Source organism: Microplitis demolitor, chromosome 7, assembly GCF_026212275.2.
Source record: "Microplitis demolitor isolate Queensland-Clemson2020A chromosome 7, iyMicDemo2.1a, whole genome shotgun sequence".
NCBI classification, from domain to species: Eukaryota; Metazoa; Arthropoda; class Insecta; order Hymenoptera; family Braconidae; genus Microplitis; species Microplitis demolitor.
Window position 1 is genome coordinate 21,737,876 of NC_068551.1, and position 23,281 is coordinate 21,761,156.

Genomic DNA, 23,281 nt, shown 5'->3' on the forward strand with positions numbered 1-23,281 from the left:
AAAGATATTTAAATATATGTACGCAGTGGGTATATATATATGTGATGAAAAGACTTATTGAGTTCATCAAGTCATCGTGCGTTCACTTGAACTGCTCTCAGTGCGACAATACCACATGGCCAACCATAATTACTGTTATTTAAATAAATCTGTAAAATAACATCGCGATAATGTAGTTTGAATTAACTAATTATTAATTCAATTATTTACATTCACAATCTGCTGCAGTGACAGTGACTGTGAATTATTCGTAGTCGTAATTTAACAGTTGATTATTAATTGTCTGCTGTATAATTTAATTTTTACGTGAAAGTTATCATATATTTTTTATGTTACCGTTATAAAAAATTACTATATATACATATATAAATATTTTTTTTATAAATTTACATATTTTATTAAAAATTATACTGTTACTTAAATGTTTATTATTTTTTTTTTATTTCAAAAATTATTATTTAAATAATTATGTCTAAACATAATGAGAATCCGATTGTTGACGTAATTAAAGTTGGGTCACGTAAAAGTGAGGTGAGTTATCATTTATTTTAAATTAAAATCTAATAATAAACGAAACCAACAGTCAAACGTCAGATGTTTGTTGAATAATTTATTTTTTATTGTTGTAATTTATTTATTACATAATATCTCTCATTCATGAATTATAAATTCATTATCGATCTAAATTTATTAATAATTAATTGTCTTTTTATTTATAGTTGGCGCTAATCCAGACCAATTATGTGATCGATTGTCTGAAAGATTTGTATCCTAAAAAAAAATTTGAAATTGGTAAGTGCTAATTATTTATTATTATATTTTTTATAGCCAGTAATTTTGTAAATCATATTTATACTGATGATCCTGGTCAACAGACAATTAAAAATTTTTTGATTTTTTTTTTTTAAACAAATCAGTTACAATAAAATATAACTAAAAATATGCACATTAAAATCTATCGTTTCTAAAACAAATCCAAAACTCCATACTGATAATTATTTTAAATTGCAGTGACGATGAACACAAAAGGTGATCAAATATTAAATATTTCTTTACCTAAAATTGGGGAGAAGGCATTATTTACTCAAGAGTTAGAATTAGCACTGGAGCAGGGTTCTGTTGATTTTGTTGTACACTCGCTGAAAGATTTACCCACGACTCTGCCGACTGGAATGGCTCTTGGTGCTATTATGAAGTAAAACTAATTGATTTGTTATTTATTTTTTACCATTAGTGCGCCTGTCTATTTTTATTGATAAGAAATATTAATTTGTCTATATCTTTACTTTAATCTTATCTACATAATTATTTATTGATTTTAAAAATATCAAAAGCCATTAAAGTCTTATTTCTTAATATAAATATTTAAATTTAAAATTTTGTTGTTCTTCATGAGGAAAGTTTTTTTATGACGACAATAATAAATTCCATAAATAGATTATTAATATGAAGGAAACGGAAATAGCTTTTAAAAATTATGAGTTACTTTTTTCTTATAAAAAAAAATATTTAATACAAATAAATTTATTATACTAAAAATAGCAGACATCAGATTTATATAAAAATAAAAATTATTTGAACAAATGTATGAAAAGATTTTAAAAACGTGTTATGAATTTTAAAATTTTGATTTTAAAATAATAAAACTACCGATTGTTTGTTGCTTTCACAATCGGTAATTTATTTAAAAATTTAAAAAAGTTTCTTATCATGAAAAACAAATACAGCAAACTAAACAATTATCTTTATTTTTACTGTATAATTAATTTTAAAAAAATATTGGGTAATGTCATGTATTTTTATAATTATTTAGACGAGAAGATCCACGAGACGCAGTAGTCATGTCAAAAAAAATGTCTGACAAAACGTTGAGTACTTTACCATCTGGTAGCGTAATTGGTACCAGTTCCCTGCGAAGGTCAGCCCAACTAGCTCGTAGTTTGCCGCACTTGGAAGTACGTAGCATCAGAGGGAACTTAAACACGCGTTTAAAAAAATTAGACGACAAAGATGGTCCGTTTGCGGCAATAATTTTAGCTATTGCTGGATTGAAAAGAATGGGCTGGGAAAGTCGCATAAGTGAGCTAATGGCGATACCTAACGAGGATGTATTGTATGCAGTCGGTCAAGGAGCACTCGGAATAGAGTGCCGCGAGTCTGACTACAAGATCCAATCGATTCTAGAACCACTTGCCGATACCACGACAACTTTGCAGTGCGTCTGCGAACGTTCGTTTCTAAAAACTCTAGGAGGCGGTTGCTCAGCGCCTGTCGCTGTCGCCTCCTCGTTAATTGACGGTAATTTGAAAATAACTGGGGCTGTTTGGTCACTGAACGGTGATATTTTTATTAAAGAAACTCTCGCGACTAAAATTTCTCCCCAAGATGATAACGAAGACGACGAGCCACCGTTAAAATGTTCTTACGTCGAACCCCAACTTTATTGCAGTGTTGCCCCCGGTAAAATAAACAAATTGAATCTAATTGAGGCTGAAAAACTCGGCAAAGAACTCGCTAAGAAATTAATTGACAAAAATGCATTAGATGTTATGGCAGCGGCTAGAAATGAAATACTTCAGTCTTAATATAATGGGTGTCTATATAGGGAATCAATTATTTTTTTCAATAATTTTTAATTACTTTAAAAAGCTCAACTTATTTTGTGGTATATTTTTTTTACCATGTTGTTATATTATCATTGATACGACTATTTTATTAATTGAAATTGTTAAGTACGTAACTTATCTTCCATTTTTTTTTTATTGTTACCTGTTATCATTGACTATCAAGTGTCTGTGATTGCAATGTAAAATAAAAATTATTAAACAAAAAAAAAATTGCTGTAAATATGTAGCAAAAATTAAAAGTATATTGATCGTTATTGATCGACGATTGTTAATAAAAAAAAGGATTTACCAACTACTCATTAATTTTTTTTTTTTTTTAATATTACTGTTTTTTAATTAACATTCTTTCATTATTGTTTAAAATAAGACAAATAGTATGTAAAATAATTTATTCAACATCTTCTTCGGCCATCGTTGTTTGGGATACAAGCCTCTGGAATACCATTAAATTATTTAATTATTTATTTAATAATTTATTATTAAAAGTAACAGCTAAAGTTCAAGGTCTCAAGTTACCTGTCCAACTAATGGTAGTCTTTGTAAAAGTAAGTGAAATACTTCTGGAGGCAGTGTCTTTTGTAAAACTCTCAGAAGCTCTTGTGGTTGTCCGCAGACAGCAACTGCATTTGCCAAATGCTCAATTCCACCCTCCAAATCACCATTGGCGAGTAATTCCTCACCCAACTGAACTTGTTGAAGGAAGAACTTTTGTACAATTTCGGGATCTTTTAAATCAGGAATCGTCGTGCCGGATTTCTGTGCTTGTCTTTTAGCTTTTCTTCCTAAAAACAAAATAGTACACAATTTAAATAAAGTTGCGTTAAAAATAACCATGCATGAATATATAACCTAAAAAAATATGAGTGAATCTAGCAGAGACAATTCAAATTTAAAATAAATTAATTATCAAAAATGATATTTAAAAAAATGCGCGTACTGATTTTTTAAATATCTAAGTATTAATTTTACAATTTTTTACTTTAATTACATTTGAATTAGTCATTCAAAAATTTTAAAAATTCCCAATTGTCGGCTACATTCACACTCATAAAGAAATCCCAACCAATGGACACCCAAAAATAATTAACCCGATACTAAAATTAATTTTATCATCCAGGTGATAAAAACTAATTATTTAATTAATTAACTGGTGAATAATTACAGGAATAAAGTTTCCAACTTACGTTCTCGCAATTTATTTTTGAATTCCGGGTCGCTTCGTCGTTTCTTATCAAAGTAGAAGCAATAACCAACAAATAAACCAGCAATGCCAACAGCGATACCCACCGCAGCTTTCGACATGGTCATTTTTAATTAAAAAAAATACGCAATTTGTTGTAACTCTAATTAAAATAATGGAGACTACTCAAATAAGTACTAAGTTTTTTTCAATGAATTGGCATTGCGCGGATTTGAATGATTTTTAAAATTAGCCGACAGTTATTAGCACAGAAAATAAATAAAAGTTTATGTGATAATGTGGAGGTGAATTATGAACCTTACAAGAATATGAGTATCAAAGAGATAAGTTCTCTTTGGTATCAATCAGCACGACGAAATGGAATCAAATCATGGACATGGAATGAAAATCGAGCGGAGAGAGCTACCAACAAACTATACAGCTAGAGGTTACACATATATCTATATATATCTAAATATATCTATGTATATATTTGCGCATGCGAACTATTCAAAAATTGTTCTCTTTCCCTCCATTTTTCTCCTTTTTCATAAAATGTATATATAGCTATATATTTTGTAGAAATTTATTTACAGTACAGTTTGTACTCAAATGTCTCAAGCTCAGTGCACTTGTTGATGGTTAGAATTATTATAAATAAATTAAATAGAGCATATAACACCTGCTGATGATTTTAATTATTCATTTTTTTAAATTAATAATGTCTGTGCTTTTGTTTGCTCATTGAATTTAATTGATTAATTAAGTTTTTAATAAAGATCTTTATTTATCAGTCACATCAGATGACAATGGAGGAAGAAAGTAAGTAAATATTAAATTTTAATCGTTAATTAATTATTTAAACGGATATGGAGTTGCCGGGTCAATTTTTTAAAATCAAACTGAAGTTATCTGATGTCAAATAATTTTTTGATTTTTTTTTAAAGGATAAATTATAAAAGAAAAAATATTTGAAAAAATTCCGCTTGTAGTTTTGAAAGTTTTCTACATGTGGATATTTTAATTTTTTATTTTTTATTTTAATTTATTCGTTGAAAGAAAAATTCAAAAATTGTTAATAGCCCATGACAAATTTACATTTTTAATTTCCCAGTTTAAAAATAAGCATTTAAATAACAGACCCAATTTTTTATAATTTATAAGTAAATTACTTATTATCAGATAAGATTATTTTAAAATATGCAGAAAAAAGATTTTAAAAAGTCTTCTGTACAAAAATTTTATTCATTAAAAGTGAAGTTTTGAATTTAAAAATTTTTAACCACATGGCAACCCTGTGTCGAGTTACTGGGAGTGTGATAATTAATTATAATTTATTTGCAGAGCTGAAGAAAAGAAAACAACGTGCGAAAAAAGATGGAAACGTCAAACAGCTAGCAGAGATAGTAAAAGAACTTGGAGATTTATATTTTGAATCTAAACGAATGGATGAGGCACTTGAAGAATATGAGGAGCAGCTGAGGTTGTGCGAAGTTTTGAATGACCCGCTAAGCACTGCGGTGGCTCACAGGATGATCGGGGAGATCCACACTGATGGTGGTAATTATGAAGAGGCTCTGTCGCATTTGACGAAATATTTAGAGGGTGTGAAGGAGACGAGAAATTTGATTGAACAGCAGAGAGCTTACGCTACCCTGGGTAGGATGTACTTTTGTATGAGCGAAGCCTGTGAGAAGTCGGCACAAAAGCAGGAAGCTTTGGCTGCTGCCAAGAAAGCTTACAGCAAGAGTTTGAAGTTGTGCGATAAGTTGGAGCAGGGTAAAGATATCAGGGATGTAGAGGTGATGATGATGCGGGCAAGGCTGCTTTTGAATTTAGGGCTGGTACTAGAGGTCCAGAAGGAGCTGGACGAAGCCATTGAGTTGATAGAAAAAGCTGCGCAGCTCTGCGAGAAGCATAAATTGAATGAAGATCTCTATAGGATTCACATCGCGCTGGGTGCTGTTCATGAGCGACAAGAAAATTATCCTGACGCTTTACAACGGTATGAGTTGGCGGTAAAACTGTCTCATGAACCTGAAAAAATTACTGCCGCGCGGATCAGTCAAGCCGAACTCCTAATAAAGACGGGCGATTGGCCTGAGGCGCGTAAAATTCTCGTTTCCCTTTACGTTGATAAAAAAAAAGTTCCTTCGCTGAGTGCGACTGTCTCTAGGTTACTGAAAATAGTCGTGGTGATTGATAAATATGAGCTGGACTTGTGTCTAGAAGAGGACAATGAGAAGCGGATGAACTTGTATGAGAATTTGGGAGACGCAGCAGCTGCTGGCGGCTGCTATGATAAAGCTATTGAGTATTACAAAGGAATGTTGTCGTGTGCTGAGAAAAAACCCGATGTCTATCGTAGTAAAGTGAGCGCAGCTTTGGTGAGTCTCGCACAGACACTCAAGGATGCCAAGCAGTACGAGGAGGCCTGCATTTATGCCCGATTAGAACTCAAACTTTGGGATCAAGATCATCGGGAAGCCTGTCGCTCAGCTTTGTTTCTCGCGGATTTGCTTTCTAACGTAAAACAGACGTCAATAATTGAATCGGAGGTACGCGAGGTCTATGAATCTGCGCTAACTAGCGCGTCAAAGTCGTTGGATCAACGTCTGCAGTTGACTGTGCTGGAAGAAATGCAGGTTTATTTGAAGGAAATAGGCGCCACAGAAGAGGCTAGAGAGATAAATGATAAAATAGAGACATTGAGATCGTTAATAATTGATGATGAGTCGTCGAGTAGTAGCGAGGGTGAAGAAAATATTGCGATAGGGATGGATATTGATTTAGACGAGCTGTCGGATGTTGAAGCCGAGTTGCAGAAGGAAGAAAAATCTAAAAGTTCCCGTCGCTCTTCTAGACGTGGGTTCGTTATAAAACGCAATGAGAAAGGGGAGACGAAACTTCACGTTGCCTGTATCAATAATAATATCCAGGAAGTTATGAATCTTTTAACAGCTGGACATCCTGTTGATATCAGGGACAACTGCGGCTGGACTCCGCTGCATGAGGCTGCTAATTTCGGTCACATTGAAATAGCCCAGCTATTAATAAAGCACGGTGCGAATTTAAATGACCCTGGCGGTGCTCAATGTGGCAATGTAACGCCACTTCACGATGCAGCGTCTTGTGGGCATTTTTCTATGATGAATTTATTGATCGAACGGGGTGCTGACATTAGTTTAAGAACGAAAGCCGGTGAATCGATACTGGATTGCTTTGAAAACTGGCGGGATCGATTGGAGCATGACCGGAAAAAAGGAATAGTCGAGTGGACGGCGACTGATGAACAGGAATACAAATTAATTCGTGATAAATTGCGTCTTGTGCTGCCGTCAAAGCTCAACAAATCATTTGACGAACCCCTAATTGACGAAGACGTGAGTTCCCAAATTACTGTTGACTCAAAAGAAGACAGATATAGATCTCCAAAGAAACCACCGTCGCCCGAAAGAATATCCGCCAGCGAGGACTACCGGAGAACTATCGAGAGCTTGAAGAATAGAAATTATTTAAATCAACCGTACGAGTCCAGTTCGAAATCTGTTAACAATAAAATTACGCCGCTGATTGATAGCGAGCAGCAGCTGGTGGACGATTGGCTTGAAGACGATTTATTTGCACCTGCAGCAACGAATAATTTAAAACGAGCGAGCAGTGATGAGGTTGTAAATCCTATTTCTAAGAGAAAGTCATTTAATTCTAGTTCTGTTACCATATCTGACGGTGATGATGATGATGATGATGATGATGAAGACATTTTTGTCAAAAAGAGCCCGACAAAGACTGTGAGAAGACACAAAAGTGCTACGGAGACTACCAGTAATAAAAATATTAAATTAAATAAAAATAATTTACGGAGCCAGCCGAAGAAAGTTAACAGTCAGAACCAAAAGACTTTATTTGTAACAGGCTTTACCAAAAATACTTCCCAAACAAATCAGCTGTCGATACAAAAATACACAAATGATGTAGATAGTGTAAAAAAATGTAGCTTAAGTATTGAGTCAATAAATTTTAAGATAACTATTGAAAACATGTCAATAAATTTGAAACTGAAACGCCCTGATGAAAGTAACTATTTATTTAATAATTTGGTTAATGAGATTACGAAATATATTTATCAAAACACTGGTTGCAGCGCTAAAATAATAATTTCCACTGGTAATGATGAAGAATTGCTGCCGGAGAATTTATTAAATTTAGTTTTTACAAATCAAAATGATGTTATACATCTATACGGACAAATAGTTGATCTAGTTGTGCCAAAAATTACTGAGAGATACAAAATAATTTGCTCAGCAATGGATATTGGTATGTATATTTATTTTCCACAAAGTAGACTTGACTAGTCCCCAGTTCTCATGAAAACTAGTCCTCTAAATATTTTATTTTTCAATTTGTATGACAAAAAAATAAAAAATTTCTAGTATTTTGCTGTAGTTTCAATTATTTTTTTTTAAACTGGAGACTGGGTTTTTTATAAAATAAAAATTTTTATGGATTGGGGACCGGGTAATTTACTGTAAATAAATAAATAATTTAAAAAAATGTTCTAGATGTATATAGTGATTCAAAACAATTAAAATCATTACGAGCTTGTGAAGATTCCGAGATCCTGCGTTTAAAAGGGGATGATGAAGACATCGAAGTGGTGGCATTACTCAAGAGCCTGGAATACGAAAAAAATCTAAAAGTATTAGAACTGTCGTCGTGTAGTTTATTTGGCCACGGCGAGTTACTTAATTATACATTGAACCAATTGAAACAATTGCAAGAACTACACTTGCCTAGTTGCGACATCGATTCTGATTGTATTAAAAAATTGGACAGTCTTCCATCGCAACTGCGAATTTTGAATTTAAGCTGTAATCCACTGAATAAAAAATCACAAAGTAAACTCACCGAGCTGATAACATCACTCTACTGTTTACAGGAATTAAATTTACACAATTGTAAATTAAATAAACTTGAATTGAATTCAAGGAGCACAATTAGTACGAATTTAATTAATTTAGATTTATCGTGGAATAAAATATATGATAATCAAGTTGACTATTTACTCCAACGTCAATTAGTTTATTTAAATTTATCGCAAACAACACGGCTGCCCATTACCAGTGAAATAAATTTAATGGCTTACACGAGCTTGGAAAATTTAGAGCTCGCCGGTTGCAATTTAACCGACACAGATGTTATACAATTGTTGGACAAATGTAAAAATTTATCTAAAATTATTTTGAATAATAATTCCCAATTAACTTACACGGCGTTAGAATCTCTGCTCGCGTACAAACCGACGTTAAGTTTAATAGACACCATGGGGTGTCAGAAAATCACCGCAATACCAAATTACAATTTAATTATTGATGATCCGTCTGTTTGTACTTTGAAAACTAGTATGCAATCAGACGTCTGTGACTCTTGGGCGAGATTATGGTGCGGGAAAGCAAAACAATTTAAAATGCCTTACGACATTGTAATTTTCAAACCGTTTTACTGATTAGAAAAATATTTATTAATTTATTTTTTACAATTAATATCAAATAATAAATAAATTTGTAATTTTTTTATGACTTTAATGTAAATATGTAAATTTTATTACCAATTTTGCAGTGTAATTTTGATACTTTAATATAGTTTTTATTTAAATCTTTAATCAGCACTTGATTTAAACTGTCGTTTAATTTTTCTACATGAGGTTTCAGTTCCTTCTCCCGATCCCCGAGCATCCAGAAAAAACTTATGTGATATGAAGCCTCCTAAAATTTAAATTTCAAAGAATTAAAGGAAATGAACTGAAATAATTGATAATTTAATTACATTAAATTTATTACTTGGTAAAAAGATTCCAACTGATACTCGGCCAGCAACTCATTCAGCGACTCCATCAAGTGAATGAAACCTGGCTCCTGGCAGTGGCACTCGATCCCCAGGAAAGTTCGTGTCCGCTCTTCGTTGCAATAAACTCTAACATTATTTATCTCAAGTGTAAATGGCGATACTGATGAGCAAATCTTCTTCATACTATCCACAAAAGATTCAATCCAGTGAAATTTGAATATTAAAGTACGCGTCAAACTAATATGACTATTTTCAATTATCAAATTACCATCAGTGAGACACTCTGTCGATGACTTCATCCATTCTTCGAGTAAATCCCATACTTGGTCTAAAAAAAATTTAATCAATTATTTATATTGATACCTTTTGTTTGATAACAAACAGAAGTTATCAACTCTGGTCAATTTCCTAGTAGCAGTCGCCTTAATACTAAAGATTTCTGGGTACAGGACATCCTTTTACCTGGACCTCCATTGAAAGTAATTAAAATAAATATGATAGACAATTAATTACATATTAATTTTTATAAAAATTATTTAGTCATATATTTATTTGAATTGTTGATCTACAGGAAGAGATCTAGGTTTTTAAAGATTCAAACCTAGATCTTGGTGTTAAACCACTGGAGCTTCGATGTCGGTAACTAACGTTTGTAAATAATTTATAGCATGTTATTAATAATATATGTTTTAAATATAAAAAATATGACTTGAACCGGTGGTTAAATTTATTACGTCTTAAAATTATAAATTATTTCATAGAATAATAAATTCTGATAGATATTAATGTTAATAAAATTGTAAAACTGAATTTTTGACCTAATTTCCGGTAAAAATACTTTTTAAATTAAAAACTCGACTGAAGAAGTTTAAATAAATAACCAGTGAGTAATTAATATAATTACAAATAATATTAAATTTCTCACATTTAATGTAAACGAACGTCGCCCAATTGCCGCGCTCATGTTTAAAACTTCTGATACGCCCGTCATGTTTATCTGGATCTTCTTTAATTTCACTGTCATCTGTCATCCAGGACAATAAATTACTTGGCAAGGGAAAATTTTTACTGAAAATAATTTTTAAAAAATAATTATTCAAAGTTTTCATTCCTAACCTCCATCTTCACTTCCGTAGATTTAAAATAAAAAAAAAAAACTAACAATAGTAATAATAATAATAATAATAATAATAAATAATCTATTTTTACTCACTTATTATTTGAAGTAGAATTACATGACATGTCAGCATCATCGTCAGAGTCAGATAAATAATTTTGTATCAATTTGAATCCAGCCATTTTTACGGTTAGATATTTACGTTTGACGGATTCCGGGTGGATTTTAGATGGTGAATAAGAATAATAATAATAGAGTATCAGCTGTTTTTAGTCGACACACAGTTTACTTGTTAAATAAAATGCAATAGTATATATATAAATAGTAAATGTTATTGATATTTATTTATTGTAAATAAAATGATGAGAAATGGTGGGAATTATGAATTCGGTAAACGTCTACGCAGATTATTTGACAGCAGTTCAATAAATCGTAGACTATTTATATTTATTATATTCTGTATATTTATATTATACTTTGGATCATCACTAGCTCAATGGTTTTTCAATAATAAAACACCAGTAAAAGGTATTTGCAATTTAACTCTTGATTATTTCTTTAGTTAATTAATTAATTTATTTATTTATTGATTTATTTATCTAGCATTCGAAGATGTTTGTCTCGAAGATAAACTATCAAGTGCTTATGCAGAAGCACGTGTTTATGATGCAGTAATAATAGAACATGCGGATGAGTCGTCATCGTCATCATCATTATCATCATCAACGTCGTTATCATTTATGTCATTTGAGGACAAATATTTACCTTATATAGGCAACGGGTTATTTGGAATTGAAATTAATGCGGAGAATGCACGTGTGTACATAAAACATGACAGGACATTATCGTTGAATACCCAGTGGGATCCATTAGTGGCGGTAATACCCGAGGATAATAACAATCAGAGGGTAGCTGACGTCATCCACTTTACCCAAGGCGTCGTGTCCAGGTATCAGTGTGCTAAAGATGGCTATTCAATTACTCACAAGTATTATGTCCATCAAGTCTTCGATAAAATACTGGTCCAGGACATCACTGTCACGAATCCTTCATCATCGACCCAAAGTCTTACGTTTAAATTAAACACCAATCATTGGACTGACAGCAAATCAACCAAGTGAGTTAATTTTCATTTATTTACCCAGTAATTTAAATACAAATTTAATTATTTTTTTTTTATTCAGCTTCCAAGTTGACGGATCTAATCACAAGTACACGGTGACTTCCGGCTTTTTACCATCACCTAATTCAGATAAAATAATTGTTATGACAATTGTTTACTCGGTACCGACACAATATTTGTCTGTAAAACCGAAAAGTACAACAAAATTTGAATTTTTAACGAGTATTTGCTACAGCGAGCCAATAACACTTGGTCAGTATGAAAACGAACGTAAAAATACTGAAAGAAAAGCCACCAAAGTATGTACTTATTATTTAACATAAAGATATTAAATAATAGTCCCAATTATTGACACTGTGCCTGTCATAATTTATATCCAACTCGCGCCAGTCCGCGTTATTTTTTTGGCGCTAAAAAAATTAAAGTATTTGTCAATAATCGGTTCTTTTATTTAATGTAGAGGAATTTAAATAAAAGTAAAGGTAATAATTTTTATTAAAATGTTTTATTTTACTCAGGCATTGAAAGATGCTGTAAGTGTACAACAGCAGCAAGGATTATTAAATCAGCATACAAACGCTTGGCAAAGTTATTGGAATACTGGTTTCAGTATCAGCGATTCAAAAGCTAAAGGCGCTATTAATGGCCACAAAATAAATTCGACTATTTACTATGTGCTATCACAAATACCACGCGGTATTGCTAACGTTGAAAAATCTATAGCAAACAACGAAGGCTGCTATCGCGGGCATCACACGCTGTTAGTATGACAAATCACATTTATTGACACACACTCTTGTCTATTTACTAATTTATCTTATTACTTAACAGTTAAAGTGTAAAATTAATGTAATTAATAGTAGCTATCATAAATATTTATTTACTAATAAATAAATAATTATTACAGCGACGCAGTAAAACTGTGGAAAGACACGTCCACAATTGACGGAATTAATTCCGTGGTTAAAGCTTGGATAATAACACTAGCAAAACAAGGTTGTCATCATTTATTAGCAGGCGGACCATCAGCAGTACAACAAGCGATCGTTTTAAGTCTTGGTGGGTTGAGATTCAGTAATCAGCATCTAGATTTCAATATCGATCCGCAATATCTACATCGTAATTATTTATTTAGGTAAATTCTCTCCCTTTATTTTTAATTATTTTAGTACTTAATTATTATTCAACAGTTGCTTAACGTACTCGAGTAAAATAATTATAATATTTATACTTCCAGACGAATTAATTACGGTAATATTACGCACGTAAATATATCAGTGACTGTTGGTACTGACAATCGTGCAGTATTGAGTGTCGCGTTGGATCGTAGCGACAGCGATTATTACGCTTGTGATGCTGGTTGTTTGGATTCACCAGTACTTCTTAGTCAGTCTTATACAAATTTTCCAGTTAAATTAACAAAACCACTAACGTCTATACTATATATTACTTCCGACTACCAGCATATGCAGGACCTTCGTAATGTCCTGCATGTACATCAAGTTGAAGAGGGTACATTACAATTTATTATTATTATTATTATTACATTACCATTATCGTTAGTGTTATTACTGCAACTACTACAGTTGATAATATCAGTAATAATAAATATAATACAGTTTTAATTGTTATTTATGTTACTAATTAAAGTTAACTTTCTAGCACCCGCTCATGATCACCACGTGATGGCTCTCCATAAGCACGGGCACCAACTCGGCGGTCTGCCCACATTCTTCTGGGTCAGTATATGCTTTCTAATAGTAGTATTCCACATGTTTTTGTGCAAACTTATTTTTACTGAATACTACGGGCGTCAGGATCGCCAGCGAGGACGATACAGCAAACCGTAGATTTTAATTTTTGTTATTAAATAAATAAATAACAATTAATTATTTAAAAGAACAAAATAAAAACACGTGTAAGTGTATATATTTTTCGTATTAAAGAAAAAATAAATGACTTATTTATTATTTGTCGTAATAATAAATTTTCTGTGTATAAGAGAGAGAGAGAGAGAGGGGGGAGAGAAAATTTTGATATATACTTAACTATTTTTATAAGACTTTTAAAAATTTATATAAAAAATTTGAATTTCGCGGTATGTTATTTATTTGTACCAGCATTCGGATATTAGTAATTTAATAAATGAGTATATATATTTAATATATATATTCATTGATAATAATTTATAGAAATTTAATTAATTATAAATAAAATCATTAATAGAATATATGAAGTAACTGCTATAACAATGATATTGATGTTACTTAATTTAAATATACATATATAATATAATATAATTAAATATAATAATATAGTAATAAATACTGTTTCTATTTCAATTGAAATGTCACGCATCATGGAAGACAATATAATACAGTTGGAATAAAGCAACTGAAGATTATAATTTGATTATGATTTAGTTGCTTTGATTATCTAATTTTAATTACACACGATGTAATATGTAATTATATATTTATATATAATAGCGTTTTGAAGAAATAACGAGTGGACGGATCCCTTGAAACATTTAAAACGTTACGTACAGAGTAAATAATAAATAGCGTTAACATTCACACAAAATTTAGGAAGCCAGGGCAAAATGAGCCGGCTTAAATTTTTTATAAATTAAAATTACGGGGGTAAAATGGACCACCGAATTTTTAACCCAAATAATTTAATCAAAATTTTCAATGGAAAAAAAATTTTTTAGAAATTTTTTTCGGCTGCCCATTTTACCCTAAATTAAAATTTTTTTATCGCGGATCATATTGATATTGAATATTTATTTGCGGACAAAAAAATTTTCACGACCCATTTTGCCTCCTACCCCTTCCCCTATATTAATAATAATAATAATAATTTCTACTATTTGTATATCTTATATATATCAATTACTTTTAATATTGAGACTTTGTTTTCGTCCATCGTTTTCCTTATCATTAATAAAAACTAATCTATCTACTAAACATAAAAAATAAATTTAGCTTAAAAAAGTTTCCTCACATAAAGGACTAATTTGAGCGTCACCGCCATTAACTGCTGCTGCTACTGCTGCTGCCTCTGTTGATGCTGATACCGTTGTCACAGGTTTATTAATACTACTACTGTCGTCGTTATCACCAGCCAGACTACTACTCTGATTAACCGGACTGCTGCGCGAACAGGAAGTGACACTTTGCATCGTCTGGCTCCTCGATGCCACGAATCTCATACTGTAAGTCGACCTCAACCCGGACTGTGTCGACGAGCTGTTTTGAGCATTACCAGCCGCGTGGGAGCCTCCACCGGCACCACCAGGAGCACCTCCACCGGCGCTCACAGTGTTCGTGTGACCAGATCTTACATTTTTGTTGGGTTGGAACAGCACCAAGTAAACTTTTGGTATAAAAAGACAACCCAGCACCACAGTCGCCGATATATTGATGCACATACACATGCTGGCGATTTGAATCTGAAATTAAAATATATTTTTTTATATCGCTGGCATGTGGGATCGTGATGTCAATTTATATAAAAATAAATGACAAATAAAATAAAATACATGCGGACATAAAACATGCCTAATTATAAGGACACTTACAAAAAAAAAAGGTAATGTTTAATAATAATAACTATAACATCTAAGGTCTGGATTAACGACACACGTGCGACAACTTGGCATTTAATAGGTACCGTGTAATCGTTATAAGTGCTAAAGTATATGGGAACAAAGGCGAGCCAAACGATGCACGTGGAATACATTGTAAATCCAATGTATTTAGCTTCATTAAAGTTGGCTGGTATTTTACGTGTCTTGAAGGCGTAAAGTGTGCACATTAATATCAGCACCATATTGTAAACTAAGGACATCATCAGTGAGAATGTTGACACACGGCAAGTTAGAACCGCTGTTAATGGACTCGGATGAATTTCTTTTATATCTGGCGGTTCGATTATTAGCCAGACTATCGTACCAATTAGTTGGAGTGATGTGATACCTGGATAATAATTATTATTATTATATCACGTGACAAAGGCGTATGAATAAATTTTTTTAGTTGATTTATTTATCAACTGAAAATATGAAAAATTTTATTTTGCTACTTATCGATGTCAAAAAAAATTATTTGAGATAAAAAAAACTGATTTCTATCCCAGGAACCTTAAGGGCGTACAAAAAAATGATCAATGAATAAAATTTGTATCTTTATACTTGAAGAATAAATTACATCGTTCGGTAAAAAAAATAATTTTTTTATCCGCCCTTGCGGCAACTGCAGCAGGAAATTTCTCGCTAATTAAAGTAGCGGTATTATTATTATTTTTATTTTATATTTAATTAAGATGTTGAGTTTGCTGTATAGTTACCGAGGGAAATGGCAATTTGACTCTTGGGAGAAGTGTAAGAAGGCCGTTTGAGACATTTTTTTCCTTGAGTAAAGATCCTTGATATACGATTTGTTTTAGTTAAAATAGCGCTGTAGCAAATACTTAGACAGAGACCCAGTCCGATACGTAGATATGTACAGTTCCATCGTGTTGGCTCTCCCAGAATAACGAAACTCATTCCGTAGCACAAGAGTATTCCAATGAGGAGTACGTAGCACAATTCACGTCCCGAGGCCATAATTACCGGAGTGTGATTGAATCTATTCAGTATAAATATTCATTAAGTAATCAATAGGTAGCTTATATTTATTTTGTAAAAATAAATATATTTTTATCTGGCTCTTTTATGAAAATATCAAGTGTCAAAAATATTAATATCGGAAAACAGAATTTTTAAGCTCGACTTTAAAAGCCGACGGTGTCAGTGCTTTTTTATTCTTGTGACCCAATTAATCCTTATTGAAACTCAAGATGACAGAGTTTCAATTCATATTTATATTTATATTTTATTGCCTTTTAAAATAGTGTACAGTGCAAACTATTGTATCGTGTTTCCAAGTCAACCGGATTTAAAGTTATAGCTACAGTATTTTATATCAAAGTTGTGTGACAATTAACTTTTTAATGGGCCTTACAGGAAAACTAACTCAACGAAATAATGTTAATTAACTACTTTAGCTAAAACAAAAGTTTTATTCAGTAAAATGTATAATTAAATTTAACTTAAAATAGTCATTTTAATTTTTAATTTATATTTTTTTTTTTTAATGATAGTTTCGTTGAGAGCCAATTGAAAGTGAATTTTAATATAATTTACATTTTAAATATTCAAACTTTGGAGTGGGATTTATAAACTTTGAACTAGAGAATTTATGAAAAATATAAAAACTAGAGGAAAATATGGATCGGTAAATTTTTTTGTCACCTTTTAAACACAGACGAACCGAAAAAAATTATTCGCATAATTTAAATGAAATTCAAGCGCAGCCGTCGCACTTTTTACAGCTAAAAAATTCCACCTCATTTTTTTTTTTTTTTTTACTTTTTCTAGCACTCTAAAATAATAATAATACAATTTCATCGGCGATACTTACCTTACAAATATAATTATCGTAAAGAGTGTAATTAATATGCCAATACTTGCAAAACTTAGAGGCACTATAGCCCACGGACTTGCCCAGGTTATTATCTCAGCAGGTATTTTGATACATCGTGACTTTGAGATGTTGTCAGGCGCCCACCCGGGCTCGCAGTTACGACAAGAATCGTTAAAGACGTAGGCATTGTCCGGGCACCGCATGCAGCTCCAGCAGCACATGTCCTATTAAATAAATTTCAAAAATTATTTTTTAAAACCCATGCAGTCGACTCGCCGTCATAAGCCATTTAGATGACAGAAGAAAATTCTCTCAGAATTTCTGTCTTTTCATCGCGCATTTTGGCCCTCGATTTTTCTAGCTCTTCTAAATTTTCCTCATTAATTTCTTTACTTTTCCCTCTTCTCAATTTATAATTTAGACAATTTTACTGGAGGCTGCCTGGTATAAATCTAAAAAAAGTCATTTAGTGGAGAAAGTTGGTTTGCACTCAGTAACTGCTGATTGAGAGGAAGAGGCTTAGAACGGCCGCAGTCGACTGTATTTAAATTAAAAATTAAAAAAATAAAATTACTTGAAAATTGCGGACATATCCAACAGGGCAGTCGCTGCTGCAAGCACTCTGTGGAATATTAACATCACCAGATCCACCGTTCCATCTAGTCATGTTTATATCCAGATTGAGTCTATATAATATAAACACAATTAAATAACAAATTATAGAGTAAGTAGTCCAATATAAGTATAAATAAACTCATTTATTGTCTACATTACCCAGCTTCTATTATTACTTGTTATTACAAAGCTATTTATAACAATAAAAAAGTTGATGATCTACTTGGAGGATACTCACATTTCCTTCCACGAGCCAATGAGCATGTAGTCGTAGCGGTTTTCATCTGTGCGCTGATACTGATAGATATTATAGAAACCAAAGGCGTCGCCGTCCCCGTTGAATCTTATTTCGGTGCCCTGACGACCTATCGAGTATTCATGGGAAATTAAATGTAAATATATTCACTGGCTTCAAGACTAATAAATATCTTGACGCGCAGAAGCTTTACGCCCAAAAGCTCGGATTTATAGAATAATAAGTAGCTACTTGCTCGTCAGATTGACGGAGATTATAAAATAATACGTACCCGTGAAGCTGACGTTGCGGATGTAGTGGAGAAGGTGTTGACCCGGGGGAGCTGGAGCAAGAGTTTCGCACAGATGGTGTACCGTTCCGCGACTCTTAACACACTCGTCGTTAATGATGTTGTGCACTGCGTGAGCCATCGCGTACACCGCGTCAACTACAATACGGTACGTTGTCTTAATAATTAATTTTATAAATAATTAATCTACTTACTTAATATTCGTCAAGCTTAATTATTTATTCTCTCTCACGCGGAGATAACTGATGAGTTTTTAAAGTAAATTACTTGCCTACGAATGGAACGAGACCTTCCTGGTCGTAGTCAACAAGATCCTCATCGCCTGTGCAACGTTTTGCGCCAGAATTTGAATTTGAATTTGAATTAGAACCTGAGTCAGACACTGAAGAGTTTGAGTTTGACTCAATAAAATGGCACTTGTGGTGCTGAGACCAGAATTCACGGAACCAAACGTTACGACAGTTAACCATCTTGCCCGTCTTACTTCCTGACGGATGGGGAACATTTTTCTCCGTCTGTCCGTTGCATTCGTTGCCCACTCGAGGTCTTAGATTTTTGTAGTACTCATCGAAATCTATAAAGAAAATTTTTTTATCTATTTTTTTTTCTTCCTGCTATTGATCATTTTTTAGCTCAATATTTTTTCGTGCCACGACGTCATGAGTAATGAGCTAAAGTTATATTTCTTTTGTTTGTCAGCTGGTAACTTTTAATGTTCTATATAGATATATAGATATATACAGTACCTCTCAGAGAATTTCCAAACGGCAAGATTGTAATCGCACCTTCAGCAGCAAACTCTTGATCTCGTACCGGATGAACTTTTGCGCCCCACGAGTCACTTCCGACCCACATAAAGTGCCCGGTTCTGTTGGCACGAACAGTTGCTTGCAAAAGTTTTCTAATAAAAAATATTATGTTGTTACTAGATAAATACATAAAGATATATATGAAGATAACGATGTAAACTAATAATAATAAATACTTTACTACGTTAATAATAACGGCAATGACAATAAAACTTTTATTTATCAGGTGGAACTTGTTTGAGAATTTAACGATGCGGAATACGTTAATTTGGTAAATATATGTATACATATGTATATATATAAAAGGGACTAAAGCAGAGCAATAGTAATAGTAATGATAAAAATACCTGACGTTATCCTCGTCGACAAATAAAATAACGCCTCTGGCATTATGCTTGGATCCAAGCCGCTCAATAATTCTATCAAAATCTTCGGCACGTGAATTACGAAGGATTTTTTCACTTATTGCAACACATATGTTGTACTCTGACGCGAGACCAATGAAGCGCGCTATTCCCTTGAGGATATAAAGGTAAATTAAATTATAGCGCACACTTAAATTTAATAACTCGTGATAAATTAAACTTAATAATTTAATCACAAGTAATTTTGTTAATTTATTTTATTAAAGTTTATTCCATTAGCCGGTTTAATTTATCAGCGCACTACTTGATGCTGCATATATATATATTTATGAGTAGTAATCTTACTTTTTCACCGTAATCCCCTTCAACAGCGACCGTTGAAACGTACTTCCATCCGAGCTGGTGTACCACTTCAACCATTGCCTGGGCTTGAAAATTATCCGGTGGTACGACTCTGCTGAAGTATTCAAAACGACTTTTGTCCGAGAGCTCTGTGCTCGTCGATGCGTAGCTCAATTGTGGTATCTGTCAAAAGGAATCGCCGAGTAGATACATTAAAGTACTAAAAATAAAAGTAAAACATAAAAAATATAACAAAAATATGCTGTAAGCAAGCCTAGAACTAGTTCCTATCTTTTGATGGATAGGAGATACTAGAGCTGAGGGTAAGCTAAAGCCAAAGCCGAAGCTGAAGAATAAGACCGAGAAATAAAACAACTTTAACAAGTATTAGAGTTTCATAAGTTAAAATAACATCTTAGGGTTTGTCGTTTGTTATTTCATATAAATATATATCGAATCTCCTCTACCTTGAAGAGTCTTAATATGTTAGCGACCATTATCGAAACGACACTGAAAGATGCTCCGATAACTCCCGTGACGGATTTATGAGGCACGTAAAGAGGTGCCTTGCCATCCTCGCACTTGTACTCCGACATGTCCTTAAAAAAATCAATGTTAATATTTTCGAAAACTTTCGCATGCATAAATATATGTATATGCAAATTAAAATTTAAATTTTATTATGATTCTGTAATGTAGTCTGCACAGTGGAGTGCCGAAGATTCTTCCCAGCACACAACAGACCGTGTCAATGTATATGTATATATGTATATATGTATATATGATGATGGTGACGCACAGTGAATATATATGTAAAGATATATCGATTTGATATTTAGTATATTAATATTAATGTATATAAAAATACCTGATTCATGTAGGAACGTACGAATTCCATGCTTTGATCCAAAGCATATGTATCACTACTACATGAATCGAGGATAAGTGCTCCGAGGGTGGTATTTGGTAACAACTCGTCATTTCTATTGATCTCATCGATCGCAAAAAGCATTGCCTCTAAACGCTGGACTCCTTTTTCCTCTTTTACTGCTCCGCACGGTAATTCACCACTCAATCCGACAATCTATATTCCCAAATTCAATATTTTATCTCTAAATATATATATGTATATGTATATACCACAGTAATCAATAATTATAATAATGACATCAATATTCAATACTAATAACAATAATTATTATAGCAATAGCATCATCAATTTATCAATAATAATTATAATAGTAAATTTAATTAATTTCCAATCAATTAAACTCTGGCGAACTGATTGATGTATTAATTAATACCGAGGGTAAATTAATTATTTATTATTATTATTATTATAATCACCTGTTCGTGCATCGGAAAAATCCCGCCAAAAATAATGTCCCCGTCGATTCTAATTAGTTTTGAGCTGTTTGCTCCGTTGTAATCACTCCTTGCACTGCTGTAACCCTCCGTAAATGAGAAAACGGAAAATATCAAAAATATCCATAGCAATATTATCGAGGTCCTTATCAGCGCACTCATCGGGCTACGGCGTTTCTGATTCTTCATTATTTATAATTATTAATTCTATTATTATTCAAATTAAATATTTTTATTTTTATTGTGTCGCACTAATAAAAATTTATAAATAATATCTATAAATTATTCAAAAACATCATGCACTGATTGCTTATTTTTTTTCTTTTTTTTTTTCTTTTTGTAAAGAAGATAAATTTTATTGAGCGCTCCTCTTTATAAAAACTCTTATCGACACTTTATTTAAATTCAATTCAAGTAGCTCCTGATCATTTTGCGAATATAAATCACCTTGTTATTATTTTTATTTTTTTTTCTTCATTTTTTATCTTTATTCTCATTTATCCATCAAAATTTTTTTTCTACCCTTGTTTATTTTTTTTCACAATTATTATTTTACATTGACATTAATTATAAAATTTTTTTTCTAACATAATTAAAATCCCTGTCTTGTCATACTTTCAAATTTCATATAAAATTTTAATTACTTTCACTCATTAATTTTTTTTTTATCAATAGCAAAATTTCTACTTATCGTAAATAAAAAAATTTGGAGCCAAGTTTCAAATAATTTTATTTATTTTAAAAAATCGCGGTAAAGACAAATTAGAATTTCCACATGTGGAGTGTCCACTTGATCACATACATGATATACATAATCACTTGTTCTAAAAAAAACTGATAATAATAAAAAAAAGGATGAAGGTTACGAAGGATATCGAATAGAATCTAATATATATATCTATATATGTATATATAACATGTACCGTAACACAGAAATTCGTGGAGCAAACTGATGCTGCGCTCATCGGGATTCTCGTTTTGTTGTACCAAAATCACCGAGTTTGCGCAAATGGGATCATTGTTTTTTTTATTTTTTGACTTTATTTTACTTCTATTTCACCAGGTACATATCCTGGAGCTGGTATTTTATTCACCGTACCGTATAATTTATCTAATACACAGAGAAATACAGGCATATATCCAGAGTATGAATCTATCCAGCGCATCGACACATCAGCTTCCACACAATCATAATCCGCACACCGTACCTGCACATTACTCAATTAAATAACGAAGCTATCTATCCGACAAACAACAAATACTGAAAATAAACAGTAATTTTAGTATCCAATAATAAATGTCATTCATTTAAATAAAATAAATAATATCGATATAAACTTCAGTATATATTTATGAGTGAATTATAAATTCAAATTATCCGATCCGGGGATTAATAATTTTAAATTTATAATTGATAAAATGAACGGATTGTGATAAAATAAAAAGCTGGTTTGATATAATTGATATTCATTTATTTAATTGATTTTATAATTGAGTGAATATATTTATAAAAATTTAATTTTCGGGTTTAATTTAAATATACATCAAAAGATTAAACATCTTTTGTCTCCCTTGGTAATTGGATTCTATGATTTTCAGTTCTCTTCACTCTGTGAGTGCACTCGGTCCATAAAAGAATAGCAGGCGGGTGCTCTTGAGGTCTGGGATCAAAATAAAAATCTATAAAGTAGCACACGTCCATATGATATTCTCTGTTATGTCATATATCATATATTTCCATATACATACAACATATTATACACATATGACATATATGTGTGTGGATGTAGATGAATATGCATATATGTCAACATTTATATATATATATATATATATATATATATATTTCCAATTTAAACTCCATTATTGAATATTCCC

At 31.9% G+C, this 23,281-nt stretch overlaps 6 protein-coding genes across 7 annotated transcripts; 3 read left to right on the forward strand and 3 right to left on the reverse strand.

Moving 5' to 3' along the window:
• Positions 1-61: 61 nt before the first annotated feature.
• LOC103569496 (porphobilinogen deaminase) lies at positions 62-2,854 on the forward strand. Its single transcript, XM_008546819.3, has 4 exons — positions 62-531; positions 720-792; positions 1,012-1,195; positions 1,814-2,854. The coding sequence occupies exons 1-4, from the start codon at positions 469-471 to the stop codon at positions 2,583-2,585; spliced, it is 1,092 nt and encodes a 363-aa protein (XP_008545041.1). The 5' UTR covers positions 62-468; the 3' UTR covers positions 2,586-2,854.
• A 72-nt stretch (positions 2,855-2,926) lies between these two features.
• LOC103569495 (mitochondrial import receptor subunit TOM20 homolog) lies at positions 2,927-4,219 on the reverse strand. The gene is made up of 3 exons (XM_008546818.3): positions 3,812-4,219; positions 3,144-3,409; positions 2,927-3,060 (listed from the first exon to the last, which is right to left on the reverse strand). Exons 1-3 carry the CDS (start codon positions 3,933-3,935, stop codon positions 3,016-3,018), a joined length of 435 nt encoding a protein of 144 aa, XP_008545040.1. The 5' UTR covers positions 3,936-4,219; the 3' UTR covers positions 2,927-3,015.
• A 108-nt stretch (positions 4,220-4,327) lies between these two features.
• LOC103569510 (tonsoku-like protein) lies at positions 4,328-9,412 on the forward strand. Of its 2 annotated transcripts, none has more exons than XM_008546843.3 (3): positions 4,328-4,629; positions 5,152-8,124; positions 8,370-9,412. In XM_008546843.3, exons 1-3 carry the CDS (start codon positions 4,611-4,613, stop codon positions 9,311-9,313), a joined length of 3,936 nt encoding a protein of 1,311 aa, XP_008545065.1. In that variant the 5' UTR covers positions 4,328-4,610; the 3' UTR covers positions 9,314-9,412. The 2 variants fall into 2 exon arrangements, with proteins under 2 accessions (XP_008545065.1, XP_053596443.1); XM_053740468.1 differs by lacking the exon at positions 8,370-9,412 and having other exon boundaries at positions 5,152-7,884; positions 7,952-8,032.
• Positions 9,306-10,967, reverse strand: LOC103569493 (U6 snRNA phosphodiesterase 1). The gene is made up of 4 exons (XM_014441727.2): positions 10,868-10,967; positions 10,580-10,722; positions 9,648-9,982; positions 9,306-9,572 (listed from the first exon to the last, which is right to left on the reverse strand). The coding sequence occupies exons 1-4, from the start codon at positions 10,951-10,953 to the stop codon at positions 9,381-9,383; spliced, it is 756 nt and encodes a 251-aa protein (XP_014297213.2). The 5' UTR covers positions 10,954-10,967; the 3' UTR covers positions 9,306-9,380.
• A 148-nt stretch (positions 10,968-11,115) lies between these two features.
• On the forward strand, positions 11,116-14,019 carry LOC103569494 (uncharacterized protein KIAA2013 homolog). Its single transcript, XM_008546817.2, has 7 exons — positions 11,116-11,299; positions 11,375-11,888; positions 11,956-12,193; positions 12,413-12,654; positions 12,802-13,029; positions 13,132-13,406; positions 13,557-14,019. Exons 1-7 carry the CDS (start codon positions 11,131-11,133, stop codon positions 13,742-13,744), a joined length of 1,854 nt encoding a protein of 617 aa, XP_008545039.1. The 5' UTR covers positions 11,116-11,130; the 3' UTR covers positions 13,745-14,019.
• Positions 14,020-14,396: 377 nt separating this feature from the next.
• Positions 14,397-21,592, reverse strand: LOC103569509 (metabotropic glutamate receptor 8-like). The gene is made up of 14 exons (XM_008546842.2): positions 21,386-21,592; positions 20,907-21,122; positions 20,506-20,637; positions 20,042-20,221; positions 19,679-19,848; positions 19,269-19,423; positions 18,794-19,096; positions 18,505-18,660; positions 18,216-18,342; positions 17,937-18,048; positions 17,360-17,586; positions 16,245-16,525; positions 15,570-15,874; positions 14,397-15,348 (listed from the first exon to the last, which is right to left on the reverse strand). Exons 1-14 carry the CDS (start codon positions 21,590-21,592, stop codon positions 14,878-14,880), a joined length of 3,042 nt encoding a protein of 1,013 aa, XP_008545064.1. The 3' UTR covers positions 14,397-14,877.
• Positions 21,593-23,281: the final 1,689 nt, after the last annotated feature.

What these genes read in the sequence shown, in the direction of transcription:
- LOC103569496 (XM_008546819.3), top strand. Translation starts at nt 469, where the DNA reads ATGTCTAAACATAATGAGAATCCGATTGTTGACGTAATTAAAGTTGGG. An exon ending in TTGGGTCACGTAAAAGTGAG is followed by an intron (nt 532 to 719) that starts GTGAGTTATCAT and finishes TTTTATTTATAG; the next exon opens with TTGGCGCTAATCCAGACCAA. An exon ending in GCTCTTGGTGCTATTATGAA is followed by an intron (nt 1,196 to 1,813) that starts GTAAAACTAATT and finishes ATAATTATTTAG; the next exon opens with ACGAGAAGATCCACGAGACG.
- LOC103569510 (XM_008546843.3), top strand. An exon ending in TTGCTCAGCAATGGATATTG is followed by an intron (nt 8,125 to 8,369) that starts GTATGTATATTT and finishes AAAATGTTCTAG; the next exon opens with ATGTATATAGTGATTCAAAA.
- LOC103569494 (XM_008546817.2), top strand. Translation starts at nt 11,131, where the DNA reads ATGATGAGAAATGGTGGGAATTATGAATTCGGTAAACGTCTACGCAGA. An exon ending in ACTGACAGCAAATCAACCAA is followed by an intron (nt 11,889 to 11,955) that starts GTGAGTTAATTT and finishes TTTTTTATTCAG; the next exon opens with CTTCCAAGTTGACGGATCTA. An exon ending in TGTACATCAAGTTGAAGAGG is followed by an intron (nt 13,407 to 13,556) that starts GTACATTACAAT and finishes TTAACTTTCTAG; the next exon opens with CACCCGCTCATGATCACCAC.
- LOC103569495 (XM_008546818.3), bottom strand. Translation starts at nt 3,935, where the DNA reads ATGACCATGTCGAAAGCTGCGGTGGGTATCGCTGTTGGCATTGCTGGT. An exon ending in CAAAAATAAATTGCGAGAAC is followed by an intron (nt 3,410 to 3,811) that starts GTAAGTTGGAAA and finishes TTTTGTTTTTAG; the next exon opens with GAAGAAAAGCTAAAAGACAA. An exon ending in GACTACCATTAGTTGGACAG is followed by an intron (nt 3,061 to 3,143) that starts GTAACTTGAGAC and finishes ATGGTATTCCAG; the next exon opens with AGGCTTGTATCCCAAACAAC.
- LOC103569493 (XM_014441727.2), bottom strand. Translation starts at nt 10,953, where the DNA reads ATGGCTGGATTCAAATTGATACAAAATTATTTATCTGACTCTGACGAT. An exon ending in GACGTTCGTTTACATTAAAT is followed by an intron (nt 9,983 to 10,579) that starts GTGAGAAATTTA and finishes AATTTTTTTTAG; the next exon opens with ACCAAGTATGGGATTTACTC. An exon ending in AGTTGGAATCTTTTTACCAA is followed by an intron (nt 9,573 to 9,647) that starts GTAATAAATTTA and finishes TTTAAATTTTAG; the next exon opens with GAGGCTTCATATCACATAAG.
- LOC103569509 (XM_008546842.2), bottom strand. Translation starts at nt 21,592, where the DNA reads ATGAAGAATCAGAAACGCCGTAGCCCGATGAGTGCGCTGATAAGGACC. An exon ending in ATTGGCTCGTGGAAGGAAAT is followed by an intron (nt 18,049 to 18,215) that starts GTGAGTATCCTC and finishes TATATTATATAG; the next exon opens with ACTCAATCTGGATATAAACA. An exon ending in GCACTTATAACGATTACACG is followed by an intron (nt 15,349 to 15,569) that starts GTACCTATTAAA and finishes TTTTAATTTCAG; the next exon opens with ATTCAAATCGCCAGCATGTG.